Below are 14755 nucleotides of genomic sequence, written 5' to 3' on the forward strand. Positions count from 1 at the left end.
GGTTGTGGTCAGATCAAACTGTGAAAGTGATCTCAGTCCCTTCCTCTTTTTACAGGATCAGTTAGTCATGCAAATTGCCACAGTCGTGGGTGGGTAGCCAGATGACAGCACAGCTGTGTTTTTCTCCCTCTAGGTAGGATCATCCCTCTAATGAATGATGAAGGGAGCCATTCCTGTGAGGTACACTTGTTTCACTAGTGGCTGCCAGGCACACACAGCCGTAGGCCACCTACACGGTTTCCTATGTCTTAAATAGCAGGTACCTTGCACAGTCTCTCTAATGAGGACTATGGGATTCACATATGAAGCCCACCAAGAGGTGACCCAGGACCTTGGAAATGGCAGAAAGGAGAGGACCCTTGCAGAGCCCGCTAAATGTGGTCCCTTCCTGGCCATTCAGAAGTCCTAGTTAATAAGGAAACCCACCAACACATATTTCACACTTGGCCAAGAAAGAACCATCAAGTCTCTTTCTCGGTCTCACCATGATGAGTACTGAGCCTGCAAAGCTGTGGCTGCCATGTTGTACTGCCTTAGCTTGGGGTCTTGGGAAGAGGTATGTGTCTCCTAGAAGTCGGTTCTAGGTTTGGTTCTGCTGTGACTATATGAGCCCTTAAAAGTAATTTTGTCTCTGGGGCTCAGCTTCCTGCCTGAAATAAAGGGATTAGAAAAAGCCAGAGCAGCTTGACTCAGGGCTTCTGTGTCTCCATGGTGTGGAGGCACTTCAGGGAAATTTTTTGTTTTTGTTTTTGTTTTCGATTTATTTATTTATTACATATACAGTGCTCTGTCTGAATGTATGCCTGCAGGCCAGAAGAGGGCACCAGATCTCATTATAGATGTTTGTGAACCACCATGTGGTTGCTGGGAATTGAACTCAGGACCTCTGGTAAACCAGTGCTCTTAACCTCTGAGCCATCTCTCCACCCCTAAACATTTTTGTTGTTGTTGTTGTTGTTCTTCGAGACAGGGTTTCTCTGTGTAGCTTTTCTCCTTTCCTGGATCTCGCTCTGCAGACCAGGCTGGCCTCAGACTCACAGAGATCTGCCTGGCTCTGCCTCCCAAATGCTGGGATTAAAGGTGTGCACCTCCACTGCCCCCCTTTTTTTTTTAATTACTGTGCCTCTTTATGGGAAAAGATCAGGAACCCCAAGATGCTGAAGACATAGTTTGATGGTCTCCCACTGTTTGTGATTATCCCCAGCCTGAAGCATCCTTAGCCATTTTGCCTGGCTCTCACCCAAGTTTCCACGTCACTTCTCCCCTTGCTCACCTCCCCCCCTGCAAGCAGAGCCTGTTTCCTGGAACAGGGAGCTGGTGCTTGCCCAGCCTATTCTCTGGGTTCACAGGGAGGACTCCAGAGGGTGTCTGTAGGCCAGCACTTCAAACATTTATACTTAGTGCAAACTCTTATGAGTTTAAGGGAATTCACAGCTAGCCTCTGGCCAAAAAGGAGCTGCCTGTCTATTGGAGGCTGGATTAGATGGACGGAGCCAAGCAGTGGAAATGATTGTCATCCAAAGCCATCCCTGATTCAGTCAACAAATATCCAACTTCTTATTAAATTAACCCTAAATGGAATTTGTTTCTCTCATTTCTATTTTTTAATCTTTATTTTACTTTTTTAAGTCTTATGTGCATTGGTGTTTTGCCATGGGTGTCTAGTCCCAACAGTTATGAGCTGTCATGTGGGTGCTGGGAGTTGAACCCCGATCCTCTGGAAGAGCATTCAGTGCTCTTAACTCCTGAGCTATCTCTCCAGCCCTCTCATTTCTATTTTTTTAAAAATGGAAAAAGGATCTTGCAGCTTTTAAGAGAATAACATGTTCTGATCTCCTTAAGGAGCATATATTTCCATCATCAAGCTGCTGGGCCAGTGAAATGCGTTGTTGGAATATCTGTACCTGAATCCAAGAGTAGGCATAAGGAGAAGGTTTCCTTTGGTTTCCACAGAGATGCCCAGTCTCTTATTTAAAAATAAAAAAATAAATAAAAAAAATAAAAGGCCCCTATCTCTCTGAACTGGGATGAGGTCAGCCGAGGACCACTGACCTCCCGCAAGACTTGGGAAAAGAACCAGCTGAAGATTCTTATTCTTATACTGGCCAGGCAGGCTTCCAGCATTCCACTCCCAGTTCTGCTGTCAGTTTTATTGTTAGGGTCTCATGTAGCTGAGGCTGGCCTCCAGGTCACCCTGCAGCCAAGGATTACCTTGAACTTCTGCTTCTCCTGCATCCACCTCAGGATGTACTGCGATATCATAGGCAGGTACCACCATGCTTAGTTTTCCGCAGTGCCGAAGACTGAATGCAGGGCACCGTGCATGCTGGGCAAGCACTCTACCCCCTGAGCTGCAAGCCCCAGCTCGGCTCTGTGTCTATAGCGGATTCCTTCATTGCATCCTTGGTCCCCTTGTTTGTTGAATGGAAGTGGTATTTATCAATGAGCTCCTCTCAGGATAGAGTGAGTCAGTTCCTGTGCCTTTGTGTCTCCACAGTGATGGCAGCCTTTGTTACAGAAGAGCTGGCCTGTTCCTCAGGATACATAGTCACAGGCAGCATTATCAGCTGGGTGGGACAGCAAAAGTACCTCTCTTTGTCCCTTGGCAGCCTGTCATTTTGTGACAGCTAAAAGCTCACAGTAGCGCTGTACTCTATTAACCAGTGAAGAAATGCTTCTGAAGCATAGAACATATTCATATCAAAGTTCCACTTTGATGGAGGAGATGGCTCCATTGGCAAAGTGCTTGGCTTGCAAGCATGAGGACCTGAGTTCCATCCCAGATCTCATGCATAAAAGCTGGCATAGTAGTATGTACTTAGAATCCTGGTTCTGTGGAGGTAGATTCAGGCAGATTCCTATGACTCAATGGCCGACCAGCCTAGCCTGCTTGGCAAGCTTCAGGCCTGTGAGAAACCCTGACTCAAAAGAAATTTTAAAGGTGAGTGGCACAAAATGGCTCCCAAGGTTGGACTCTGACTTCTAAGAACACATAGGTACACACACACACACACACACATACACACACACACATACACACACACACATACACACACCATTTTTGTTTCTGTAAACCTCTACAGTTCTTTACCCATCACACTGCCTCCTAATGGAAGCAGTTAGTAATTGCAGGTCACACTGCAAATGGAGTAGCTGGAAGTCTGGAGCCCATTCACCTGCTCCAACCCTACCCTACTTTTACTTTGCAGTTTTTCTTTTTCTTTTTCTTTTTTCTTTTTCTTTTTTTATTTGCCAGAGCTGAAGACCAAACCCAGGGCCTTGCGCTTGCTAGGCAAGCACTCTACCACTGAGCTCAATCCCCAACCCCTACTTTGCAGTTTTTATGGTTTGTGTTTGAGCCTTCCTTCTATGTGGACTTCCCCATCATTCCATCTGGGTTGTAAATGTCAGGTGATGCAAGGGTGTTCCTGAGATTGATGTTCGACTCCCATCTTTATTCTCTTTTCTCCCCTGGACCACATCTTTTCCTCAGCTACCATGTCACTTCATCTCAATGTCTGATCTTTTCCCTTAGCTGCATAAAGTTCTAATGAGTGCCACGGCCTAGTTATTTCCTCTACTTAGCCTCCTCTCTGGTCACTTAATCTTGCTCCCCTGGACTCCACCTCTGCTTTGTAGCCAGTGGGGGGCATGAACTCTTCTTCCTGAGCCACTTCCCAGCCCTGATAGGGAGGAAAAGAAATGACATATGGGAGCCCTGGCCACTGGGATACACGAGCCACGGTTCCATGCACACATAAAGCCATTTCCTGGAGGTTTCTGCGTCCCTGGCTAGGGGTTTCTTCTTTGTATTTCTCTTGTCCTCTAGACCCTCCCAACCACCTGCTTCTCCAAAAGTAGATGTTGTGACTTGCTATGGTAGTGACTGTGAGCCCACAGATCTGTTCACTTTTTCCCATTTGATGTGAGACTCCATGTCCCAAACAACATCCATCACCACACAGAGGTACTGGGTAATGGATTCAGTTCTGTCATCGAAGGTGAATTACTTTCAGCCTGGAAACATCAGTGGTGACACGGCACAGCCTGATCTATGTCCCTTCATCCTTGGTTGCATAAGGAAAGCACACGGTTTCTTGACTTTCCCCAGTCTGTAATTCATTGCTAGGAGAATGCGAGATGTATATTTAAACCCCAGATCTGCCCCAGGATGAATTAGTTTTTCCTGAGAAACATCTGTATCTTGTAAATAGACTCTTACAAACATTTGTGGGACGGGAAAATTCTCTCATCCTTTCAAATGACCGCATTCTTGGTTGATCAATGCCATCTGGTGAAGAAGGCCAGGCTGTTTGGTGGCGACACATCACACTGAATGTCTGGCTTCCTCTCACTGTCCTCTCTCAGCACCTAAGCACAGTCTCCTAGGCCAGGGATTGCCTGCCGAGCTGGGCAGGGGTCTCTAAGAAGGAGCGCCCCAGCCCAATTCCACACCTAGAGTCATCCTCCAGTTCACAGGCATGAGAGCTTCTCACCTGCTTCATAAACTGAGACCTGATAGGCCACAGAAGCAGGAGGTTCTGAGTCTCAGAAGCCATCCTGTGAGAGGGAGATGCTTATTGGTGAGCCAGTCCTCAGCATTCTGAAGCTAAAACCAGAGGGACATTTAATATTTAGTCCTTCCATTGAAGTTCTGAGCTACGGCTAGCTTCCATCCATCCTTGGTTTCGTTACAAGTCTGGGAAGGTAAAGGTCAAAGGGGAGACTGTCCACTCTGAAGAAGTAAGTGATGCCCAGGGAGTCCAGCAGCCATTACAGAGCTGTGGATGCCCCCTCTGCATTGGGGGAGGGGTATGAGTGTGGCCACTGGCCTGAAGGACAGACACTTCTGGTTGGAGATCAGGAAAGGGTAGAACTGAGCCCAGAACCCACCTGTGGGGTTTCAGCCCTTCACCTCCTGTCAGCCCACCTCTCTGGTAGCCATGCACACCCGCTGCTCTCCTTCTGTTGTTCTCCTTGACTCACCCACCGTGCTTGAGGCCGTGGTGTGCTTCTTCTCTGTCTGGTCCATCGTTGGTCTCTCAGGTTTCCACACGTACTTGATCAGCTCCAACCAGACAACAAATGAGGATGTAAGTTCCTGACCGCAACACGAGGGTATCTGCCTGATATTAGCCTCGGAGGAGGAAGAGGAAGGGAGAGGTCAGGGACCGCCTTTTCCCCTACACCCCACTCCAGCTGTGAGAACCTTGGGAACAGAGAATGAAGGGAAAGCCCTATCAGGGTCCTACATGTATGTGTGGGGCATCTCTGCACCCGCCTACATTGTACCATGATGTCAGTCCCATCTGAAGATGAGCCAAGTGACACCCAGGTCTGACCTTGAGAAGCCTCTTCCAATCCTCTTCCATAATTTTGGAGGCAGCTTGTGACACTTCCCCAACCAAAGACAGACCATGGCAGGCTGACAACTTGGGGGGTCTAGTTTTCATCCTTAACATCTCTGGCTTCTGAAGGAAATTGCCCTGACCCGAAGTTGTACTTTGAGTCCAGGAGCCTCTGCCGATTCATAATGCAGGGAGAGGGAGGGCTGGGCTGGGGCAGGAAACATAATGTTGGAAGTTCTCACTTGCTCTCCATACTGAGATTTTTGCCTGTCCATGCGTGTTAAATGTTTCAGAACAGATCCAGTTTCCTTAAACAAAAGCTGAGGGAACGAAATGACAGAATAGATTAGAAACCGCCAAAACAGCACATTCGATTTGGTAACTATAAATATTGGAATCTGCCAAACAGGCAGTTTTAGCAAGAGGCTGAATTCCTGGTCTAAACTGGCAGTTAAGGAACCCATGTTAATGTTGCTTCAGTTAGCATTCACTTAATTACAGCCTAGGGTTGGGACGGCCAGGGATATGGCTCAGTGGATAAGGGCATTTGCTCTGCCATCATGAGGACCTGAATTTGATTCCCCAGTCCCCACATGGCCACACGTGCATGGAACCCCAGCATTGATTAGGGAGATGGGGGAGGGGGGCAGAGACAAGCGGAAGCTGTGAGCTCACGGGCCAGCCCGCCTAACTGAAACCACAAGTTTCAGGTTCAGGAAGAGACTCTGTCTAAGGCAACAACATCTCTGGAGAGCAGTTAGGGGAACACACCAGGTATCTTGTTCTGGCTTTCATATGCAGCAGGCCCATACCCTACCCATGAATGTGCATGCACCCTACACCTATACAGCATAGCATGCAATAAACAATAAATAAGACAGGTGCAAGATGTAAATATGAAAAACAGAGTCTCCACTGTTTTTCATTAGAGGAACTTTTAATAGCACCGTATAATCTGGGATTTTTATCCCAGAGACTGTCACTCTCTCCCAATCTAAGCTACTGTTTGAGGATATTTCTGTGTTGTATAAATGCTTGTTTTCCACAGGGAGAAAATGCCTCATTTTCTCCCAGTAAACACTGTAGTGCTAGCCAAGGGAGCCAGTGTCTGGCATGTGCTAGACAGGTGTTCTCCCACTGAGCTACATCCCAGCCCCTGTTTGCATCTTTCAAAGGCATCTCTGGGTCCAGTTTGCCCTGAACTCTGGCATTGGTACTCTAGACACTGTGTTACTGATGTTCCTTTTCTTTCAGATCAAAGGATCTTGGTCCAATAAAAGAGGTAAAGAAAATTACAATCCCTACAGCTATGGAAATATCTTCACAAATTGCTGTGTCGCCCTGTGTGGGCCCATCTCCCCCAGGTAAGAGTCACAGATCTCAGGAAAGCTGATGTCTTGTCTGTGGTAATGCAGCTCAGAGATGGATGCCTGCCCCCCCAGCTGACCACACCCACAGATGACCCCCAGTTCCACTGTCCTCTGTGTGTCCCTTAGATATACTCAATGACACAGAAGCCTGGCTTCTTTTGGTTATACTTCTTTTTGGTCTTGAACTGAATTTGTGTCCAATTGGAAAGAAATTTCCTATATTTCAGACTAGGAAGACAGAAGCATGTGACCTCACTCATTACTCACTGACACTGAACTTCTGGGGTGACCTGGGACCTGTGGTCAGCATAATTAGGGAGCCAGAGCTGCGTAGGAAGCAACCAGAAAGCATATAGGGATAAATGCTAAAGGCTGAGGAGCAGACATGATGCTCACATAGTCCCACGGGACATCTAGGGAAAACGGAGTAGGTGGTGTTGTAGGGGTGACACTGAAGGTGGCTGTTACTGGTGACAGCAGCTGAAACCTCCCCCCCACCCCTGTGTGTGTGTGTGTGTGTGTGTGTGTGTGTGTGAATGTGCACACTCGTGTGTGCACATTTACCTCCAACCTGCTTTGTATGTATCAACTTTTGAAATGCTCATTCTATACCTGTGAAGTAGATACCATTGTCTTCTGTTTTAGGGGTAAGTAAACTGAGGCACAGAATCTAAATAACATGTCCAAAATCGCACGGCCAGCAAATGCTGGGTAATCAGGCCATCTGACACTGGAACCAGTGTGTGCGTTCCCAGGTCAGAATTATACAAGTTCAAAATACAGCCAGCAGCTGGTTACTTGTGAGTGACACCAGAGTAGGATATTTCTTCAGAAACTGATCTTTACAAATACCAATGGAGCAGGGATCTGTGGCAGGTGTGTCTGAGCGGGTTTCTAATTGCTTTGTACTTTCTCCTTCTGGTTTCAAATGGGAAAAACAAAGAGAAACCACCAAGGTGGCCGGATAGCCTCCAAGGCAGTTCCCCTTGTGTGTGTAGCTCTCACTGATGTGTGCTTGCTTGTGGGATGCACACTCCACACTGCTGTCAGCCCCAGCAAACCCTCATCAGAGAAGAAGAGTTACAGGAGTGGAGGAACAGCCCTGAGACGTGGCCAAGGCCATCCAACCACAGAGCAAGGCTGTCGTGTTCACATCATGGAGGGATCACTAGATAACTAAAAATGGGTCCTACACCAACTTTGGCCCAGAATGCTAAGAGTGCAGTATATCTCTCTCCTCCTGAACTAGGAGCCTCTGGGGAACCCCATCTACTCTGTTTGTTTGTTTTGTGTTGTTGTTTTGTTTCTCTGTGCAACAATCTTGGCTGCCCTAGAACTTGCTTTGTAGACCAGGCTGGCCTCCAACTCAGAGATCCGCGTGTCTCTGCCTCCCCAGTGCTGGATTAAAGATGTGCGCCACCTGGCTCCCCGTCTACTCTTTAGGGACTCCGCTTAGAGAACAGAAAGACAGGAGCAGGCAAAGCCCAGAGAAAGGGATTGCCTGGAGATGAGGGTCAGGCCCCTCATGAAGAGTTCCAGATCCCCTTGGGCTGCCTTCTCAGGAGTCCTTAGGTCAGGAAATACCTTGAGAGCTATGAATCCCTCACCATCTTAGATTGTCTTTCTGTAAGCGTGTTGTTGAGTGCTAGGGTAGTCCATGGAGACAACCTGGAGGATCATAAGAGTAAAGACCCAGACCATTGTTCTCTTAACCAGAATACACACTGGAGTCCAGGAAAGGAACTGAAAACCCCCCTCATTCCATCCACAGCTCTTCCTATTCCTGGTCCTGGATTTGCATGTGGCCCTGCTTGTATGTTTAGAGATCAAAACTTGTCATGACCAAAATGGCCTCCCTCACAACTGGATTGACTTGGTATTCGTTCTGGCTGGTTATATGTCAGCCTGACACCAGCTAGAGTCATTAGAGAAGATGAAGCCTCCATGAGGTCTGGCTCTAGGCAAACCTGCAGGACATTTTCTTAATTAGTGGTTGATGGGGGAGGGTCCAGCCCATTGTGGGTGGTGCCATCCCTGCTCAAATGACCTCGGTTTCTATAAGAAAGAAGGCTGAGGAAGGCATGGGGATCAAGCCAGTATGCAGCTCCCCTCCATGGCCTCTACATCAGCTTCTGCCTCCAGGTTCCTGCCCTTTTCCTGTCCTGACTTCCTTTGATGATGAACAGTGATGTGGAAGTATGAATTCATCAAACCCTTCCCTCCCCGAGGGTTTTTTTTTTTGTTTGTTTTGGTTTGGTTTGGTTTTTGGTTTTTTTTGACATGATGTTTATCACAGCAAATGCAAACCTAACAAAGACAAGTTGGTACCAGGCCTGTGGTAGACCTGGCCATGTTTGGGGAAGGATTGTGAAAGGGCTTTGGAATTTCATGCAAGAAAAGCCACCGAGTGTTCAATGCTTGATGAGCTATTCTGTAGGAGCTTGGAAGAGAAGAAGGTTGAGAGCTGTGCAGAAGATAGAGGCCTGGTTTGTGAAGTTTCAGGGGGAAGATTAAAGACTCAATCAGGGCCATTTGTCGTTTTGAATTAAGCTCCTGTGGTTCTGGTTAGCTGGGGCTGAAGAATCGGCTGTGATTAACGAGATTGCAGAAGTACTGAAATGAAACCATTGCTTTGCTGGGACAATCAATGCTGGTCAATTGGAGCTGAGAAATTAGTAGTGATTAAGAAAGAGACCAGCATCGTTGATGTGAAATCTTCTGGGAAGTGTTTCCTCAGGGTCAGCACATAGAAGCTGTGTTCCAGAGACGGCCAAGGTTGTACCTTACACTGGCAGCTGAACTTGGTAATCTAAGAGTCACCCAGGTGGTGCTGGTTTTGAAGGCATGAAGGGGTCACGGTGAGTAGCTGAGGCTTGGCACTGTGAGAGGCCAGGAGAGGCCATTGGTGAAGGTGCAGCCTCAGTGGCAGTTGAAGGTCAAGGAGTAAAGGCATCATGCAGAGAAGTGGAGTCTTGGCACCATGTGAGAGCCCAGAAGAGGCTGTTGGTGAAAGTGCAGCCCAGTTCTAGCAGAGACCCCAATAATTTGGAGATGCCAGAGCCATGACCACCATGAACAGCAGCAGCAGTCGAGTGGAGTCAGCTGGAGCCTAGAAGACAGCTGTGTGTGCTGCAGAGAGCAGAGCCAGAGAAGTGCCCCAAGCCCCTTGGAGGAGCCCAGAAAATGACGAGTGAACCCCAGACATCGGACACTGAGCTATTTACACTGTTGGAGTTTGTTTTTGCTGTCTTCAGACTGTGACTGTGCCCTGGTTCTTCCCTCTTGAAGTGAGAGGTATTTGATTTTGATTTTTACAGGAGCCCACCACTGAAAGACTTGGAACTTTTAAAAGAGATTTTGGATTTTTAAGGAGATTAGATATTTTAGAGACTGAAGTTTTAATGTGTTTGAATTTGTAAGGAATGGGGGACTTTTAATGTTATGTTTTGTATTGTGATAGTAATATTAACATGCCATCTTGGGGATAAATGAGAAAGGAAAAGTTCTAATTGAAAAGTGATGCATTTATGTGTCAAGTTGACAAGAATTCAGTTGTACTGGCTAATTTTATGTCAATTTGACACAAGCTAGAGTCATTAGAGAGGAGGGAGCCCCAACTGAGAAAATACCTCCATAAGGTCTGGCTGTAGACAAGCCTGTACAGCATTTTCTTAATGAATGATTGATGGGGGAGGGCCTAGCCCAATATAGTGGGCCATCCCTAGGCAAGTGGTCCTGGGTTCGAAAAGAAGGCAGGCTGAACAAGCCAGGGGGAGCAAGCCAGTAAGCAGCACCCTCCATGGCCTCTGCCACAGCTTCTGTCTCCAGGTTCCTGCCTTGTTTGAGCTCCTGTCCTGACATCCTTTGATGATGAACAGTGATGTGGACGTGTAAGCCAATCAAACCCTCCCCTCTCCAAGTTGCTTTGGTGATGGTTTCGTCACAGCAATGGGAACCCTGACTAAGAGTGTTTTAGCCGGACTTGGGCCATAGTCTTTAAGATCCAAGTCCTTCAGAAGGGACGCTTCTCAAGAGTGGCCCTCCCCCCAAAAAACTGCTTGAATTGCTTGCTAAAAAGGTAAACTGAGAATCTGCCACTTGAAGTGTTTACTTGAGCAGGTAGTGAGTCCTGATTTAAACAGCTCCAGTCTAGAAACAGCCTGGGGGTCCTTAGAAGGGGAAAGAGGGGGCGTGTGTAGGATGAGCAGAGAGAAGCCAACGGATGCTCTAGATTGGTGGTGACAGAGACTGCAGCTCTATTTGGGACACTGAGTGGAAAGTCCCTAGCTGCAGTTTCTGAGATTGGCATGCTGAGCTGGGTTTCATTCTCCTTGTGGGGACCCAACATGCTGCCTGGAGTGATCTATACCTATCTCATTGACTCAACTTGACAGGGAAAGGACTGGGCTCCTCTCTGTGTGTTAATGGGCATCCCTGGGTTGGCCCCAGGCCAATGACGGTGATGATGTCCATCTCTGGTCTTCCCTCCTGGCCTTTCTTGCCTTCCCTTCCCTCAGCTCTGTGCCCTCATGTAACAGGACCCTCCCATCAGGCCAGTCTGCTCAGCAGTGTCGTCAACCTCAGCCATGGCTTGAGTTGCCTTTCTCAAGAAGGAAGTAGTCTGTGATGAAGGGGGTGGTCTAGCGAGTCAAGAGAAACCAAAAGTGATCGTGTGAAGGAGGGGGCTAGGGAAGAGCGAGAGACTGAGGAAATGGGTAGGGTACCTTTGGGTTTCTGTTGCTGTGAAGAGACACCATGACCACAGCAACTCTTACAAAGGAAAGCATTTAATTGTGTGGCTTACGTTTTCAGAGGTTTGGTCCATTATCATCTTGGTGCAACATGGCAGTGTACAAGCAGACATGGTGTTGGAGAAGGACCTGAGAGTCCTACATCTTGATCAGCAGGCAATAGGAAGTGAACTGAGATAGTGGGTGTAGCTTGAGCGTATGTGAGACCTCAAAGCCTACCTCCACTGTGACACACTTCCTCTAACAAGGCCACACCTCCTGATAGTGCCACTCCCTATGAGCTTATGGGGGCAATCACATTCAAACTACCACAGAGGGTATGAGGGAACCTATCTTAGTTGGGATTTCTATAGCTGTGACGAAACACCATGGTCAAAAGCAACTCAGAGAATAGGATTAATTTCATCTTACAGCTTGTAGTCACCCAGGGTTCATCCAAGAACCTCCCATTGCAACTTCCCTGATACAGGCACAGTTGTTCTCCAAGTGGTCAGGTGTACCTGTTACTACAGACCTCACCTCTTGTCATGTGCCCTGTTCAGGCTTTAGGGATCCTTCCAGGGATTCTCTGAAGCTAAGTCCCCTGGTACTACCTGTATAGTACTTTGTAGGGTGCTATAACTAAGTGTCATGAGATGAGGGACTTGAAGTAACATACAGTTCTCATAGTTTGAGACCCGAAGTCTGAAATGAAGCCATTGAGCCTTGCTCCCTCTATGTAGCAAGCATTTATCCTTGCTCCGCCCAGCCTCTGGTGGTGGCCAGCCGTCCTTGGTCTGGAGCTTCTACATTCTAGTCTTTGTGTCTGTGTTTTGTGGCCTCCTTCCTATGTCTGTTTCTCCACACAGCACTGCTATCTGTCTTCTCTTCTTAAGGACACCAGTCACAGTGGGCTGAGACCCTCCTCAATTAGGAAATCATCTTCTCATGGTTACCTCTGCAAAGTAACCAGAGGTTACAAATAGGGTCACACTCACAGGTGCAGGGATTGGTACAAGTCAGCCCATAGTGTCCCCCTTCGAACCAGTGTCAGTGGAGAGAATGTGGCTTTGGTGGGGATGGTTTGAAAATAAATACAGAGAACAAAGCAGAGTACATGCAGGTGTGGTCTGCTCCGGTCTCCCACAGTGCACCAGCACACTGAGGGCACTCTGAATACATTTCTGACTTGGTGTGATAAGATGACATGACCTTGAAGCTGGAGAGGAACAATGGTGACGTTGGGAGCTAAGAGGAAGCGGCTAGGGTCTGTAGCAGGTGACAAGCCTTTAGTCTGGCAAGGGGAGCAACCAGTGCCACAGGCCTCTTTGAAAGTAGAAGTGATAGGGAAAGATATAGCTCAGTGTTAGAACACATGACTAGCACATGACAGGTTCAAATCTCGGTACCCTAAAGGAAAAAGTGACAGAATTTGGAAACTGTAGAGGATGCATATGGAATAATTCCAAGATGCCAAGATGGATCCATCACAGAAAGAGCCTGTTCTAATCTCTTTTCCTGTTTCTGAGATAACACATCCTAATAAAAACAACTTAGTGGAGGAAGGATTCTTTTGGTTCACAGGTCAAGGGTAATGCACAACAGGGAAGCCAAGACCGGAACAGCTTGATACAGCTAGTCACATTGTATCCACAGGAAACAAAACAATGAATGCTTATGCTCAGCTCACTTTCTCCTTTGTATACAGTCCAGGATCCTAGCCTGGAGAATGGTGCCACCCACAGTGGAATATTCCCACCTCAATTAACCTAATCAAGATAATCTCCCACAGACATGCCCATAGGCTCCTCTCTCAGGCGATTCTAGATCTCATCAAATTGGCACTTGAAATTATTCATTCTAGAGGGACCCCAGGCCTAGACATTTAAATCACGTTGCTATCATCTTTGAGCTTTTCCTCACCCTCTCCTTCCTGTGTGTGTTCTTCTGCAGCCTAATCGACAGAAGAGGATACATCCAGCCTGACACGCCACAGCCAGCAGCACCATCCAACGGGATCACTATGTATGGGGCCACGCAATCGCAGAGTGACATGGTAGGAACTGCCACCAGGACCACTGTTTCCTGTGAAGCTTTCTCTTCTACTGGCATGCCCTCTAACCTAATAACACATGCCTGGGGGAAAAATGCCTTCCTAGAAGGGATATCTGGAACACCCGTATGACTGACATGCTAGCATGGGGGAAGTGAATGACCAGTGCACAGTATTCAGGGAGGAACCGTGACATCTAGTCTGATTAGCTTGTCACTGAAGAGACACACACACATACTGTATCTTTGCCCCACAAGCATATGGCAAATTAAAAGAAGCCCCTGTCACAAAAGCAGAGAGCTGTTAAAGGGCAGGATCTACCTTCCCACCAGGGCTGGACCTGCATGACAGTCTCCGTTTCCTGTGCTGTCCATTACCCAGTGTGTGATGCTTCTCTAATAACGCACCCTGCTTCTTTAAGTGGGCAGTGGGCAGCCCACTACATCTCCATACTTCCACCCTGAATCTTAGACCAGCCTGCAGCCACTCTGTGAAATCCTCGGACCCAGTGTCAATCAAACTGCCTGCACACCTCTCTAGAACATGCATGTAGCATGCACACACCACTTGTAAAGCAGGAGGCTGAGGGGGAGCAGGAAAGGTCTTACCGTGAACATCTGCACCATAGCATGTTGACCCTGACCCTCACAGCCTGAGCTTCCTGGGGTATTTGGAAGCCAGCGGCCTCTCCATGTGCCTAAAGAAGCTCCCAGCTTCTGCGGAGCTGAAGTTCAAGTCCCACCCACCCTGCTGTTTGCTGTTTGTACAGCTGAAGACTCCTATGTGGAGTTTCTGTGTCACACAGGAACTGGCTTGGAGACAGACTTGGGGAAATCTTGCTGCTGAGTATAGAGAGGTGCAAGGTAAAGGTCGGTGGCAGCCTCTCTCAAAGGCCTAGAGGTAGGGAAGTCATCCCATTCCCTGGTCACCAGTGGCTCCAGCCCTCTGCAGAAGGATGCTCGGGCTCATTGTTCTCTAGCTGTGGTGTCTTGGTTGTGTTACATTACATCACTAGCTGTTAGTCTCCTTTGCAAACAGTATGGACATAGCACAGTCTTTGCCACTCTTCTCCATGAGCATCCACACATGCCCACGCAAGGAACCCTGAAGGCCTCCTGCCATGTTTCTCAGAGGGAAGCAAGAACAGAGAGAGTAGGAGACATGCTTATACAAGGGACAATACTGAATTAATTAGGCAACAGATGTCCAAGGCACTTAACAACCTCATTTAATCCTAAACCAACAGTGGAAAAA

The 14755-nt window shown here is 47.7% G+C and overlaps 1 protein-coding gene across 2 annotated transcripts in view; it reads left to right on the forward strand.

Annotated features, from left to right (window-relative positions):
• Window positions 1-14755, forward strand: part of Zdhhc14 (zinc finger DHHC-type palmitoyltransferase 14) — a 257825-nt gene that overhangs the window by 224628 nt on the left and 18442 nt on the right. For both annotated transcript variants that reach the window (XM_036168617.1, XM_036168618.1), the window contains exons 6-8: window positions 4991-5093; window positions 6603-6712; window positions 13402-13504. In XM_036168617.1, the coding sequence (XP_036024510.1) occupies window positions 4991-5093; window positions 6603-6712; window positions 13402-13504 (316 nt within the window). The remainder of the gene's footprint in view (window positions 1-4990; window positions 5094-6602; window positions 6713-13401; window positions 13505-14755) is intronic.

This window comes from Onychomys torridus, chromosome 19, assembly GCF_903995425.1.
Source record: "Onychomys torridus chromosome 19, mOncTor1.1, whole genome shotgun sequence".
NCBI lineage: Eukaryota > Metazoa > Chordata > Mammalia > Rodentia > Cricetidae > Onychomys > Onychomys torridus.